A 15992-nucleotide genomic window follows, 5' to 3' on the forward strand; every position below is an offset into this window, starting at 1 on the left:
GGGCCTGAATTATTTCTGAAAATGGATCACTTAGATTATTTTCTTACATAGGCTATGCAATCTAAATTTATGTAAGTACATACTATGATGTTTGCACAACAATGAAATTGCCTAATGATGCATTTCTCAGAATATATCCCCATCGTTAAGCAATGCATGAATGTACCTACAAAATGTACATATATATATCATGTATATATCATTCTATATATCTTATGCATATATCTACATATCATGTATGTGTATCATTATTTATCAATACATTATCTGTATATTAACATGTACATATATACAAGATATACTTATATGCTGGCTCCGCACTGTACTACATGCACATGAGCACACGCGCATGCACGTACAGTACCTAACAGTAACAGGAGCTTACAGAACCAGAAGGAAACTGGGGTAGGAGGTTGAGTCTGCAAGTCTGTTGAAAGGCAGCCCCAACCTCCTAACCTTGGCTGCCTGGCACCTCTCACTTCCCCCTGTGTGCCTCACAGGGCTCCTTGGATGATAGCCTGCTAAGAAGGGATCCTGTGAGCCGATGTCCCCATGGAATCCAAAGACAAAGATGTGGTTCCCTCGCTGGGCTCTCCCTGGGCCTCCGGGACAGGGCCCTGGGATGCCATCCTCAAGGCTGTCAAAGACCAACTCCCATCTCTGGACTCGGACTCCTCCTTGGTAAGCAAGAATTTTCTTCCCAGGCGCCGACTGTCCTTTCTTCCTGTGACAGATATGATGCTGACCAGGGACAGCTGGAGCACTCCTCTCTGCAGTTTGTTTTCATTTCACTTTACATCATCTGGCCTACTTAAAGCTGTGTCTTCTGGGTTCCTGTTTCCTTCCATATCCTTTCTTCTGCATTTATCATCTTCTTTGAGCACTGGTACTCGGCATCCTCGAGGTAACCCAGGTGGCTTGACGCTGGAGCCCTGCTCTTTCTACTCTGTTGCTGTGCTGTTCTCAACTCTGTTGGGCCTGGAAGGGGCCAGAGCCACCACCGGGAGTGGTGGCCATTCCAGTGCGTCTGATATGCCCCTGAAGGAATTCTCCAGTCATGGTCTGTGGTCACTGAAATGGCTCTCAAGGATGCCACCAATTGCTTTGTGCACACATGTAAGACTGGACGGTGACCTTGCCACCAATGCACCAGGCAGTGGCTCCTCAGCACACAGGCTGGCACTGGCACTTAGAGAAAGAGCAAGGGTTTGGCTGCTATTTGGCCACCTGCAAAAATGAACACGACAAAGCTTCGGGGACCTCATGGGTCATCCATTCCTCAGTGAGGCTAAGGAGTAGATAGGGTGACTCCAGCACCTCAGCGCTCTGAGCATTTTCAGGTCTTCAGTCTCATTTGTGCTTTTCTTCAGAATATCCCTGTAAGGTGGGCCAGCAAGTATCCCCCTTCTCCCTGCCCCAAATAGGCTCTGTGTCATTAAGCAATGGCTCAAGGTCACATGGGGGGGGTTGGGCTGGACTTTGCTCTTTCAGCTTGCTGTCCTGTTCAGGCTGCATCAGGCAAGAACCAGGCACTAACAAGCACCTGCTGCATGTGAGGTCTCAGGTGTGGCAGGTACTTGCAGAATCGGAAGCCCTGGATCTCACCTCCACAAGGTGGTGCTGCCAAGCACACTTCTTAATCCGTGGCAGGAAGCAAGGCCCTCTGGGAGAGAACTGGATCTTCCTAGATGCTCCTGAGCAGTAGGGCTGGGCTGGGAGGGCGAGGGTGGAGGGCAGAGGGAGGCTGGGCCCCCCTGGCTCTGCTGGCTGCCATATAACCCAAAAGTCCTCTCATTTGCCCACAGTCAGACTGCGGGGAAGAGGAGCTGTTCATCTTCCAGCGAAACCAAACTGTCCTGATTCCAGACCTGTCGGAAGAGCTGGCTGAAGACCCTGCTGATGGCGACAAGTCCAGGACCTGGGTCGTTGAGGCCGAAGGGTCCCCTCCTGAGGTTTGTGGGATGCAGAAGTGTGTGTGGGGATGTCTGCGGATCTCAGTAGACTCTAAACGGCCATGTGGGTCTAAAATGGTCAAAACCACAGGTCTAGCATTTCCGCAATACCCAGTCCTTCTTTCTCCAGGTACAACCCGTGACATTCAGGTGCCCAACATCTGACAGCCATGCATTCCCTCTCCCAGGGGGCCCAGCACACTTAGAGCCAGGGTGGGGACTTGCTTTTCTGTCTGATTTTGCCCCCTGATCTTCCTCTTGACCTTTCCTGTCCTGTTTTCTGCCATGGCACCCTGAACTGTCTGACCATTGTCCCAACTGCTTTTCATAAACCCAGCTGACTTCATGGCTACCTGGCTCATTACAAGATCCAAACCTGGCAAGTAAACAGGAACTCCCTAAACATTTGTTGAATTACTGAAGGCCACAGTGGGGAGTCAGGGAAGGAGGTGCTCTGTAAACGCCTGAGCACAGGCACCAGCTGCACCCTGGCGAGGAGGTGGGGAAGACTCAGGAAACAGAAAATGCCATGATACATTCTCTAGACCTGGTAGTCGCCATAATTGCCAGATGTCAGAGCAAATTTTCCACCTCTTGTCTCCCTATTTCCCAGAGTCCCAGGTAAGACCAGGAACTTGACCTAAAGTTAATGGTTAAAATTAAGTGCTGCCTTATAAATAGAACCCATCCATTAGCTTTCATCACTGGGCAGGCCCCAGTCTGTAGGGCCTGTTCAGCTCTTCTTGTGAAAAGATAGAGGCTCTTCCCACTTCCAGCTGTCAGTGCAGGATTCCCTCCCCATCACCATGACAGAAATCACCCACCAGCCCAGCCATACCTAGAAGCAGTTCAGAAATAACTCCAAACGGGGGAAATTCCCAGGGTAGCTAAGACCCTGGTAAGTTCAAGTGGAACAATTTCCATGTGACTTTATTTTGTGTTTTCTTTTTCATTTTTTTTTTCTTTTAATTTACAAGAAAATGAAATTTATTGCTTACTGTTTCGGAGGCTGGGAAGTATAAAGTCCAGGAAGGCCTTAGTGGTGGCAACAGTGACCCAGGAGTCTCACTTCTCAAGTGCTCTCCTTTTAAAGCCCTCAGAACCACACCCCTGACCACCATTATTAATCTATTCACCATGGCATGTTCCTACAATCCAACCACCTCTTCAAGGCCCCACCTTTCAATTACCATAATAGGTCCACCCTCAACAGTTACAGTGGAGATTAAGCCTCTACTACATGAACTCTGGGGGACACAGTTCAGTCAATCCACAGCACACCTGCATCTGCATCCAACAGGCCCTTCTCTGGGCAGACTGAGTTTCCTACCTGGTGCCCTGCGGCCTCCTAACCGGGTGGATATCACGGACCCCCTGAGATGCAGTAGTTGCCCACCTGTGGCCAGGCTTGGGCCTGTCAGCCACAGCCTTTTGCTTCATTTCTACTCTACGGTTACTTTGGCAACTATTCTGGACAATTTTTTTTTCCTTTGGCAATCTGGGATGGGAAAGTCTGTACCAACTCATAGAAAGGCTGTGGGCTTGCTCTGGTCCCCCACTTGACAGCTGTGTGGGCTTGGATAGGGGCCACCATGTCCAAGTCTTGGCTCCCTCATCTGTAAAGGGGCGACAGTGACAGGTCATCTGTGCTGTCCAGATAGAAGGGAAGTAATAAACAGTGGCTATTCTTGTCATTACTGGTCACTTAAATATTGCTCCACTGGCTGTAATAATAAGTCCTGCTCTAGCCTTCTATTTTTTTGGGGGGTCGGGGCAGCTGGTTGGCTGGTATGGGGATCTGAACCCTTGACCTTGGTGTTATAACACCACACTCTAACCAGCTGAGCTAACGAGCCAGCCCTTCTCGCAAGACGAACGCCTAATGTTTTTTGTTGTTTTTTTTCTAAAAGATGACTGGTAAGGGGATCTTAACCCTTGACTTGGTGTTGTCAGCACCACGCTCACCCAGTGAGCTAACCGGCCATCCCTATGTAGGGATCAGAACCCAAGGCCTTGGTGTTATAAGCACCACACTCTCCCGAGTGAGCCACAGGCTGGCCCTAACGTTTAATGTGTTTTAATGGTAGCTTCCCAATGAGGACCACATGCCTGTCTGCAGTGGTCGTTCCTGCTGTTTCCATCTGGGGCTGCTGCTTTCACCGTTCAGTTCAAGCTATGAGCTTCAACACTAGTCACAGCCTGCCTCTGTGGCATATAATTACAGGTACCTGAAGTCAAAAGGCAAGATAATCCCCTCCAAAAGACTTGAAAATTGTATAGCATTAGGAGAAACAAAATTAAATTCCCTACCTTAGATAAAAAAATAAAATAAAATGAACTCTTGTATGGTGATGTTCGTTGCAGCACTATTCACAATGGCCAAAAACTGGAAACAAACCGTGTCCTTCAGTAGATGGACAAACAGAATGGGGTCTTCTGTCTATACAGTGGAATGTTTTTCCTCCATAAAAAGGAATGGAGCACTGACCCAGGCTAAAAGATGCATGAACCTGGAAAACATTATGCTCAGTCAACAAAGCTGATCACAAAAGGACAAATTTTGTATGACTCCACTTATATGAAATATCTAGGATAGGCAGATCCAAAGACAGCAAGCAGATCAGAGGTTACTGGGGGATGGGGAGGGGAATGGCGAGTGACCGCTAATGAGTTGAGTTTCTGTTTGGGAGGATGCAAGTTTTGGAAATAGGTAGTGGTGATGGTTGCACAACACTGAATGTTATGAATGCCACTGAACTGTACACTTAAAAACGATTAAAATGGAAAATTTTGATATATTCCTATTTGACCATGAAAAAAATTCCCCGATGTATGTTTCTGAGGATGCTAACCAAGGACACCTATTTTCTCCATAGCCAGTTCTGGTGCCCATGGCATTCACTGCAGAACCCAGGAGTGGATGGAATGCCAGGACAAAGGATTCAATCTCCTGGGAAGGCAGGGACCCTGGTGGGCCTTTGGAGAGCTGCGATGAGATCAACTCTCTTCTCAGGATGGCCGAGGAGACCCCCGAGGGGCTGGAAGGAGACCTTGCCAACATGTCCTTCAACACCAAAGTATCCCAGAGTCCTCCCTGGGGCCTGCAGGGAGAAGCTGCCCCCTCCCCCCATGAAGGGGACCCGAACACAGAGCCCCCGAGCACTGCCTCACAAGACCCTGTGAACCGCAGAGCCCTGCGACGGGAGAGAAGGAAGATGATAGAGAAGGACATACTCCGGAAAGTGACCTGGGATGCCCGGGACCCAGCCTGCAGTGACCAAAGCCAGGAGAAGGAGATGTCCTGCCAGGCTGGAGAGTCAGCTCATGGACCAGAACCACCTCCGGAGGTGCCTCGGGAAGGATGGCCCGTGCTCTCGCTCAAGGTAGGTGACTCCCACTGCCTGGCTCCTCCTTGGGCCTGTCCCCTTCCCAGAGTGCTGGGACTAGAACCAGCTTGAGGACTAGCACACTAGTACCTTAGGCTCATGGTCCCAGATCCACCAGCCAGTGAGCAGCTGTACCTATTTCGGGGGGACAAGGTGGGAGATGAGGTCCCCAGCAGAGATGTCATCCTCAGGTAGAGTTAACAGGATCACAGAAGAGCAGGAGGACTCCATCCTTCTTTAAAGAGGAAAAAAAGGGCTGGCCAATTAGCTCACTTGGGAGAGCATGGTGCTGACAATGCCAAGGTCACAGGATCAGATCAAGGAATACTGGTCCCAGATGCAAGGATCAGATCAAGGAATACTGGTCCCAGATGCATTTATTAATACATACAACCATATGTAAAATATAGAAGCAGACTCTGTCAAAGCATCATTCTCAGCATGTTAAAGACCTCATCCTTGTACAACTATGAGCACCTGTTAAGGTTGTATTTAGTGCATTAATGAGGGAACCTGTAGGCTGACAAAACCAGTTTAAAAGATTATGAGGATCTGGATTCTGTAAGACAATGGGAAAACAGGAAGGAATGCACCTGGTCCAAAAAAAAAAAAAAGAAAGAAAAAGAAAAGAAAGGAATGGAGAGATAAAATTGCCATTGTGTGCAAAAAGAGCTTCATCCAGGCCAACACAACTGTTATCTTTGGGGTTAGCTCATCTACTGAACAGTAAAGAAAACCATCTTTTCTTGGTTTTACAAAGTTGTGAAATAGGGGGCCCTGGTCAATTGTGCAAACCAAGTTGCCTTTCCCTGAAAGGTGGGTGTTGGGAAAATAGAATAGTTTGGTCAGGGCCCTCACCTCGGTCCTGTGGGGTGTGGTTTTAGCACATCCTTTGTAAGTAAATTGTATGTGTGTGTGGAGTTAGTGTGCATGTGCACCAATGTATCTTTTAGTTTTGTTGCTATTATGTTCTTGGGGGGTGGGGGGAGAGAGAGAGAGAGTGTGAGAGAGAGAGAGAGAGTTTAGTGAAGCAGGCGGGCAAGCATCCGCCTGGCGTAGCCATGCTTTCCAACCTATGGCTTCCAGGGACCTTTTGGCTGGTTACCTAGGTCATAGACCTGCGTGTAAGGGGTCTGGTGACCCAGCCTGGTGTGTGTGGGGTCTGGTGACCCAGCCTGGCGTGTGAAGGGTTTGTGACCCACTCTGTGAATGGGCTTGAGGGGTCTGGGAACTCCAGACCCAGCCTTAGCTCAACAATCAGCCCAGTCGGCAGGATTACCAGCAGGTAAAAGAGCCCAACAACTGGTGTGGTCATGGAGCTAGACATTTGGCGTCATGAACAGGATTAAGAGTGCTACAATTGGTGATGTCGACAGGATTCCAGACATTTGCCGTAGCACCACAGTGAGTTTGTTGGGAAGGGCTCCAGCCTGACAGTGAAAGGCCATGCAATTCTGTCTGCCTTATTTACAAATTTTGGATAATTTTTCTTAACAACTCAGAGAAAACTGACACCAAAGTACACATGGAAGTCTTTTTCGTTCCTGTTTAAATAAACCATTTTTTCCTTTCTGTTCACCCCTTAAAAACTTATTTTTCCTTACCCATAGGCTGCAAGAAGTTGCAAGGTCATATATAATAAACATTAATTCTTGATTATTTCTTCCCTCCTCATCTTCCCCACTCTGCCCCTAAAGCACTCTTTGCCAAGTCCTCCAGTTTTGCCTACAGCAATCTGTTTCTTAAAAGAGAGACTTTTTAACCTCCAAAGATTTTGAACCTAAATAGTTTTTAAATGACCTGGGTTTCCTCCAGGTCAAATAACATCTTTTTGCCCAAAAGTATTAACCCAAAAGAGGTGTAGCCAGGAGGTGGCAAGAAATGCAGTCCCCACCTTGGGGGACTTGATCAGTAACTGAGATGGTGGATGAGCCCATCTGCAACCCTGGCATGCGTTTAACCCCGATTTCTACCACACCACTCCCCATGGCAACCTCTGTCGCTCCCAGCAGCTGTGAAAGCAGGCCTCTGGGACCCTGTAATACCCTTGTAATCACTGGTTTAATTATTTCAGCAACTTGAAGAGTGGGATTTGGATTATACCCTTCAGAGTCTGGCGGGGCAAGAAGACAACCAGGGAAATCATGGACCTGGAGGCGTGTGGTGGGCCACCAAAGCCGACCACCACCAAAGCCGAGGTTTGACCTTGAATGCCAGAGCCCTAGTGAATCCCCACAAGCAGCTCCATCCGGGCCTTTCAAAAATAGAGGGCCGTGGGCTGGGCACAGTCAGCCCTGCAGCCCACGTTTCCTCTCTGCTTGCTTGACTCCCACTGCCCTGCACACTCATGTGGCCAGTCTTTGGAAGACTTCATTCATTCATTCATTCATTCATTCAACATATCCATGACTATGTATGTGCGAGGCATAGGCCAGGCCCTGGGGACACAGGAAGGACCTTCAGACATGGTCCCTGCCGTGTGACCTACACCTTTTTCTCCTCCCCACCTCCTGGAGCCTGCCTGCCTTCTGCCCTTCCTCTCCTTCTTCCGTGGGAGGAGCGGGGGTGAGTCCTGCATTTGGTCTCTTTCCTAAACGCTCTTCTGCATCCACCTACCTCCCCATTCAAAAAGGAAGGCTAAAGAAGTCATCACTGTCGCTGCACTTGTGCTCTTGCTCTGGGCACTTCTACAGATAACATGAAACCTCCCCACCCCCTCACCACCCACTGGGGCCCACAGCAGGACACAGGCAGGTCTGAGGCAGGAGAGCCATGGCAAGTGCCAGGTTTCTAACCTCCAGTTCCTGAGCCAAGACCCCCATGGTGACTGACAGCCCCTGTGCTGTTTTAAGCATTGTTTTGAATGTTTGTCATTCACACTGTGATGGCAGGACGTGGAGAAACTGATCCTCCTGTAAGGTGTATATGTGCATCTGCGCATGCACGTGCATGTAACTGGTACAGCCTTTCTGGAGGGCAGTGTGGCAGAGTCTGTTCTCTATTTTAAAGGCACATAACCCTTTGGTCAAGCTATTCCACCCCAAAGATATGGCCTAAATACATACTCACCCTAGAGAGTAAAGAGGCATATTGAAAGATGTTGGTTGCAGTGTTGTTTAAATTTGTGAAAATATTGGAAACAACCCATATTCATTCCATAGGAATCTAGCTAAATCAGTTATAGCATAGAATGCACTGCAGCTCAGTGAGGGAAATCTATATATTTAATGTGGAATAACATAATATATAATATATAAAAATATAAATTATATATAAATATACATAAATTATGTAATTTATAAAGTTTAAAAAATCTATAGAGGATGATCCCATTGCTACTAAAAAAAAGTACAGAGAATTGTTAATAATGGTTACTGGTGGGACTGGGGAGTAAGGAAGAGAGAGAAACTCCAATAATAAGTCCCCCCCTACTTCACAAGCTCACACACAGCAGCTCCTGCTCATGAAGACATACTGCTCCCCTCGGCCTTGCTGAGCTGCAGCCGGGGTCCTCAGAGAGGGCTGAGTAGTGAGGGTGGGGGCAATGGATGAGTCTGAGGCCCACTCACACAAGGAGACCCAAGGAGGCTTGAGCTGCTGTAAGTCACACGGAGGCTGAGTCCCCGCTGAGCAGCCCCTCTTCTTTGGCCCTTCTCAGACCACACTGCACCGAGTGCCCAGGACAGGCTGATGGAACGGCTGGCCCTCCTGTGTGCCACACAGTCCAGAGCCTCTGCCTCTGCCTGGAAGGTGGCTGCCAGCACAGCCTGGGACACGGAGGAGGAGGCTGGAAGCAGGTGGGACTTCTTGCGAGCCTCAGCCCCTTCATTTCTTTAGAAGTGGCACATGATTGTGCCGCAGTGATTGGACCTGCTACAGGTAGGGCATTTATGTGCATTTTCTCATTCAGTCTCAAGAATCTGATCAGACAGGTGCTGCTATTATCTGAGGATAAGAGACTGAGGCTCAGAGAGATTAACTCTCCCTGGCCATTAATGGCAGATCCTGTCAGAACCCTCTTTCCCCAAACCTCTGGGAACCCTCCCTTCATTGTCCATATGGCCTCCCTGGGAGCAAGAGGGTTGTCCCATGATCCTGCCCCTCTGGCCAGAGTTGATTGGTCCAGCCGTGGACATGTGACCCTGACAAGGCCAATCAGAGCCTTCCCCTGGGACTTTCCAATCTCTGTGTCTCTGTAGGGATCCAAGGGCTGTATGCTGCCACCTGTCCTGCCACCTGAAGAAAGGCAAGCTGCAGTAACAGAGAGTGAAGCTGGGGGAGGCAGAGATAGAGACAGGGCCCTTCCCTTCCCACACTTTGATTTTTCTGCCCTTTTTAGGAATCTGAGAGCCAATGAATTCCCCTTTTTGCCTGAGCTAATTGGAGAGGGTTTCTGTGCCTGGCAACCAAAAGTAGCTAATAGAAATGGCTACACCTGCGGTCTCCAATATGGTGGCCACTGGCCACACAGGCTACCAACACTTGGAAAGTGGCTAGTGCAGCCGAGGCACTGAATTCTTATTTTATTCATTTGATTTTAATTAGCTTAAGTGTACATTTAAAAAGCCACCTGTGTTGGGCTGGCCCATGGCTTACTCAGGAGAGTGTGCTGCTGATAACACCAAGTCAAGGGTCGAGATCCCCTTACCGGTCATCTTTTAAAAAGTTTTTTGAAAAATAATAAAATAAAAAGCCGCCTGTGGTAAGTGGCTACCATATTGGACGGTGCTGGCCTAAAGCTCAAGGGTGTTTCTGAAGAGTAAAAGAGTAGACACGTTGGAAGTGCCTGCTGACACACAGTGGGCACTCATTCAGTGGCAGCCCTGAGCATCATGAATCAGACAACAGGAATCACAGAGAAGAGACTCGGCAACTCTGCTTTTCTCCTCTCAGATGTGCCTCAATGAAGCCAGGCTGCTGGGCTGAGCTGGACTGGAATATGGCTGAGGGCATGAGGCTGAAGATGGAGCCTCCCACCATCTTCATCGATCTGCGTCAGACAGAGCCACCAGACCACAAGTCCCCGGAAAGGTACAGACAGCATGACAACCTGTGGCAGAATCCCCACCTTACCAAGCTGCATGGAGGCCTCTGCTGGTTCCTACTGAGGAGAAATAGGGACTTGGAAAGCCTGGAACACTGCTAGGTTGAGAAGTGCTTTTAGCCAGGAATAGGGACTGGCCACCAATCCCATGTGGCCCCTGCAGAAGGGATGAAGAGGGGCAGAAGTCCACCTTCCTGGGCTAAGCTCTGAGCTAACTTTGTGCAGGCTGGAGTGCATCACCCTGTACCTCCCTCTGCCACTTGGCAGGAGGTCCGACAGCCCTTCCAGCTGCTGCCCTCCTGCCATGGGTCGCCAGGGTAACCTGAGTGCTCCAAGTCCCTGGCGGGAGCAGGGCCTGGCCGGATGGACTGGGGCACGTGCCACAAATGCATTTCCTCTCCTCCCCAGCTCCAGCCACAGTTCCTCTGACACTGAGGAGGAGGAAGAGGAGACAGCGGCTCTGGGAGACCAGCAGGGCCCAGTGGCACAGGCATCTCCCTCCTCCCGGGGACTACGGTAACCACAAAGGGGCCTCTCCACACCTTGCGCTGATCCAGATCCCCGCTTTCTGCAGCAAGTCCCTGACCTGGCGAGCTTTCAGCTCTGGGTCTTGCACCCTAAGGGCAGAGGGTGGGGACGGGCTGTGGGAGCCCAGATAGCACCCAGCACCCATCTCCCAGCCTGGCCTGCTGTGCCTCGGACACCATCAGAACACTCTAGCTTGCTCTTGAGGAGAGCTTTATATGTTTCCTTTCTGAAAAGTAGCTCCCGGAATGGATTTTGCTTATGCTACTGTATTAGTCCATTTTGGGTTGCTATAACAGAATTACCTGAGACTGGGTAATTTATAAGGAAAAGAGGTTTATTTGGCTTACGATTCTGGGACAGCTGCATCTGGCATGGGCCTCAGGCTGCTTCTTCTCATGGCAGAAAGTGGCAGGCAGCTGGCGTTGGCTACAAGCAGATCACATGGTGAGAGGAAGCAAGAGAGAGAGGAGGTGCCAGGGTCCTATAAACAACCAGCTCTCGCAGGAACTAATAGAGTGAGAACTCACTCATTAAGCCCCCTTTCCCGGGGAAAGCATTAATCCATTCATGAGGTATCTGCCCCCATGACTCAGTTTCCAGCACTGCCTCACTGGGGACCAAATTTCCACATGAGTTTTGGTGGAGATGACACATCCAAACTATCAGCTACTGATAACATGGAAGTAAAGAGAGAGCGTAGGGTGGAATGAAGTGATGGCTGTTAGCTGGAACTGAAGGGCTTGGGTGATTTAAAGAGGGAAACATCAGTTCAGATGCAGCTGGGGCCCTGGACGCAAGGGAGGCCCCCATGCCATGGTCACTGGGCCAGCGGGAATCAATTACAGGCCAGGGCAGCGTCTAGCGTCTGCAGAACTGTACAGCCTGGGATCCCACCCTTCAGGAATGTCAGGGTCTCCTGCAGCTCTTCCCTAATGTGGCATGTGATTAGGGAGTACAGGAAAGAATGGGAAGGAAAATTTGGATTGAGAAGTGTTCATCGGGTCTCCTGTCAGAAGCCTCTGACATGCTCCATTAATTGTCTTTTGCTGTGCAGAAGCCTTTTAGTTTGACATAATCCCATTTGTTTATTTTTTTCTTTTGTTTCTTATGTTTTTGGGGTCTTATTCATAAAGCCAAAATGCAGCACTGTGAGGTTTGCTGGTTAGCTCAACTAGTTGGAGTATGGTGCTAATCACTAAGGTCCAGGCTTCGGTCCCTGTACCAGCCAGCCAAAAAATAAGTGAGTAAGTAAAATGCACTGAATGGCAAGGGCTGAGCATCCTGAGAGCCAGGGAACATGCTTCTGGAAGTGCTCTGGCTTTTCTGTGTTTGCATCTGGGCATCAAAGTGCCTCTTTCCTTCTCTTGGCAACACCTCTTGGCAGGTGTTTGCCTTTCTCAGGGGTATGGAGTCTAGGTTGGTGTGTTGGCCATGCAAGCACCTTCTGGTCTGGGGAGCAGGGAGCAGCTCTGGTCACGTCTCATGGCGGTGGGCACCAGGGCCTCTCCGTGCTGGGCAAATTGAGCACCTACCACCTGCCCTGCAGCTCTGGAGTCAGCCGACCTGGGCTCAAATCCAGGCTGCTCCTCTTACTACCTGGGGACCTTCAGCAAATCACTGTCTTGCCACACCTTGACGTCTTTGTGTAGAAACGGGGTAATTTTAGTGCCTACCTCAAAGGATTCCAGAGTCAGGCACGTAGAAAGTATTCAGTAAACAGCTGTGTTGCGGGTCCAGGCTCTGAAACCAGAATGTTCTCTCCCATGCCAACTGGGAGATTAGCCCAACTCCACTGGAGAGCTCTCTTGATAAGAACGTCTCTGGTCCGATATTCTTTCTAGAACTATCCATCAGTTGGGTTTTTTTGTTTTTTTGTTTTTGTAATAGCTCTGTTTATTTTCTGTCTCCCCACTGAAATGTACCCGCACAATGGCAGAGAGTGTTAGTATTAAGAGAGAGGGCCTTTAGGTAATTATGAAGGTGAACCCCTCATGGATGGGATCAGCACCCTTACAAAATGGCATGAGGGAGTGACTTTGGCCCCTTTTTGCCCACCCAGGAACAAGGTGCCATCTTGAAGCAGACGGCAGCCCTGCCCAGACTCCAAACTTGCATACTCATGCTATAAAATGTGCTTTTAAGTAAAAAAAAAAAAAGCCAAAAATATAATAGTACGTTAGGATTACAACAATGTATGAAAGTATAAATATGAAAAAGGATTAGCTTTACAAAAACCAAATCAGTTAGCATATAGGTATTCTATGCTGCTGCAATGTTCCTGTAACTGAAGGGAGAAGGGATGGAAGAAAATCTGCTGCCAGGACCCAGGTTACAGTGAGGCCCTCACATGAAAACCCAAGAGCACTTTAGGCTGCAGTTCCAGCCAGTTGGCCATGTGCAGGGTCTGCGTCAGCTGACAGCACCTAAGCTCTGCCACCCGTTTTCCTCTAAAGGTCCCCTTCAGCAGCTGTCCTTCCATCGCCCTTCCCTTCAGCAGGTATGCTGCCTTCCCTGCCTTGGCAGCTGTGGTAACTTCGAAGCCACTGCTGTGCCATGTCTCCCCACCTGACCTGAGCTGCAATATTGCTTCTTTTTTGTTTTCATAAGTTTTTCGTGTTTCTTTTTCATCTCTAGTGTCTTCTCTGCAGCTGTTTCTACAACTCTGCTTTTATTCTTCTCCTCTTTGCTTTCCTCATCATCTATAAATGTTTCCTGATGTTCAGTGTCACAGTATTTGCAGTCACGATCTTCCCTGCCATGGTCTTCAATGTCATGGTCTTCGCTGTCACAGTCTTTGCTGTCATGGTCTTTGTGGTCATCACCCTTAAGTTCAATGACTTCAGGCTTGATGTGCTGCCTGCCATAGTCGAAGCACCTGAAGTACCTCCTGAACATCTTTGTCACTCTTCTGGACCCATCACTAAGGCACTCCTGTAGTAGGCTGGAGTGCTGTCAGAGCCGTGGTTGACAGAAATCATCACATCAAATTCGACCCCAGCATGATGTTTGAGGGCCAAATGGATGTGCATGTGGCTGGGTTGGGGGAATCACACACTCAAAATTGTGAAACAAGGCAGTGCGCCCGGGTTGGCGGGAGGACTGCCACTCTGGTGGACAGGACAGTGGTGGCTCCCATGGGCAGGAAGGAGGGGGCTCCATTTGGTGGGAAGTCCCTGGCTACCAAACCTCCTTATTTGTTCCTTTCCTCATCATCTATAAATGTTCCTTGATGTTCAACATCACTGTCTTTGCCTTCACAGTACTGGGTCTTGAAAGGAATAAAATTCAGCACCAGTTAAAGGATGAGACACAAACACAAGGCAGCTCGCTGGAGGTTTTTTATTCAGCAGGCACATCTGCTTTTATAGGGTTAGAAGAGAGCTGATAGGTTTGCTGAGGACACGGGGTGTTCGGGGATTGGATGGATTGCGCTGCTAAGGGGCCACGAGCAGGGAGCCTGTGCTGATTGGCGTGTGATTCGCGCCGGCAGGAAGGTATTGTGGCGCCGGTGGGAAGGAGAAGGCGGAAGAGAAGGGTAGCCAGCGCCATGATGGGGCGTGGCCGAAAGGGTTCTCATACGACCTAATATTCCTCCCTTTTTGTTTTGTTAGGAAAAGGGCGACACTTATCTTTCTGGCTACTTCCTGCTGGTAGGGGGCGTCATTTGGGAAGGGGATGGAGTGTCAGGGAGGAATATGGTCAGGAGACGCCATAATATGGTGGAATATAAAAGAACCTCCTGGGGGTGAAATGGATGAAAGGTCCCTGCAGCCATAAGTCGATAATCTGTTGAGTCCACTCCTGATGTGTAAAAACCAGGTGTAGTAGCCAGGCGTCAGAGGAAAGGGCATCTAGGAAGGCAATCCATCGTGTCCTGTATGTTTCATCAGAATGTGGTGAGGAGTTTCCGAGAAGAGGCGGAGGGTTCATCAGTAGCTAGGAGCTGGTAGTTTCTAAGTAAAAGCTGGTTAAAAGTCTGGTTAGAAATTTTGCCCACTTGGGTTTGTAAAAACTTGAGTATACAAGGTAAAAAAAGGCATACCAGTAGGATTACAGAGAGGGGGCCAAGGATGGGCCAAACCCAGGTTAGGAGAGGGTTGGACATTAGAGAGGAGAATGGGCTGGAGTCGGGTGGGGCAGGCAGGCTGGTAGCTAATTCAGTGAGTTTAATGATGTTATTTTCTACCACACCCGATTCGTTAATATAATAACAACATTCTTCTCTTAGGAAGAGGCAGGTGCCACCTTTTTCCGCTGTGAGCAGATCAAGGGCTCTCCTGTTCTGGAGGGTCACTTGGGCCAAAGAAGTTATTTGTTTTTGTAGGGAGGTTAGAGATTCTGCCGTGGATGTGAGGGCCCTTTCTAACCTGGATTTAATATCTTAGACAGCCCACAGAGAGTGGCCCAGGGCTCCTCCCGAGAGGCCGGCACTGGCGACGGAAATGGTTAAAGACATACCAACCGAGATAGGGAGGAAAGCCGCTCTTTTCTGTTGGTCTGGGGGATTAAGAAGGTGAAACATCTGTGAACTGGTGTATAGGGTGAGCTGGGGAACAACAGTTACGAGAAGGCAAGGAGAAGTTATGTTGGGGAGGAAAGTGGTGATAAGGGTTCCGTTGCACCAAAAAAAGGTTCCAGGCGATGCATGAATGGTATTTGTGATGTTAAGACTGTATTGGCAAAAGGGGTCATTGAAAGATTTGGAAATAGTGGGACCACAAAGGCATGTTCTAGGGAGGAGGGTGTGGTTGCCGTCCTCAGGCTCCCACAAAGGAACATTGGGTAGGGGTGAAGAGGGCAGTGGGGCCTGGGAAGGGTTTGGACGAAGGAAGGAGTCGGTGTTGTTGACTGGGACAGCGGCAAGTAGAGGGCGAGCCAAGGAGGCACACAAAAAGCAATTTTTGGGGGAAATGGATGGAACAGTCTGGTTTAAAAAGGACAGGGTATCGGAGATGATCTGTAACCAAGTATATATAGGGGAGCACGAGGCATGAAGGGAAGGGGCATTTTCTAAAGAGGATATGATGTTCTGTTCATGATGTTTTATGTCTGTAGAGACAAGAGATATAGGGTCATGAAGAG

At 49.1% G+C, this 15992-nt stretch overlaps 1 protein-coding gene across 1 annotated transcript in view; it reads left to right on the forward strand.

Annotated features, from left to right (window-relative positions):
* DNAAF8 (dynein axonemal assembly factor 8) overlaps positions 1–15992 on the forward strand; it is a 32089-nt gene that overhangs the window by 1872 nt on the left and 14225 nt on the right. Inside the window, 7 exon segments of the mRNA XM_063099569.1 lie at positions 501–681; positions 1806–1952; positions 4829–5335; positions 7413–7536; positions 8997–9135; positions 10232–10369; positions 10791–10898. Of these exon segments, the coding sequence (XP_062955639.1) occupies positions 553–681; positions 1806–1952; positions 4829–5335; positions 7413–7536; positions 8997–9135; positions 10232–10369; positions 10791–10898 (1292 nt within the window). The 5' untranslated portion in view covers positions 501–552.

The sequence above is a fragment of the Cynocephalus volans genome, chromosome 6 (assembly GCF_027409185.1).
Source record: "Cynocephalus volans isolate mCynVol1 chromosome 6, mCynVol1.pri, whole genome shotgun sequence".
NCBI classification, from domain to species: Eukaryota; Metazoa; Chordata; class Mammalia; order Dermoptera; family Cynocephalidae; genus Cynocephalus; species Cynocephalus volans.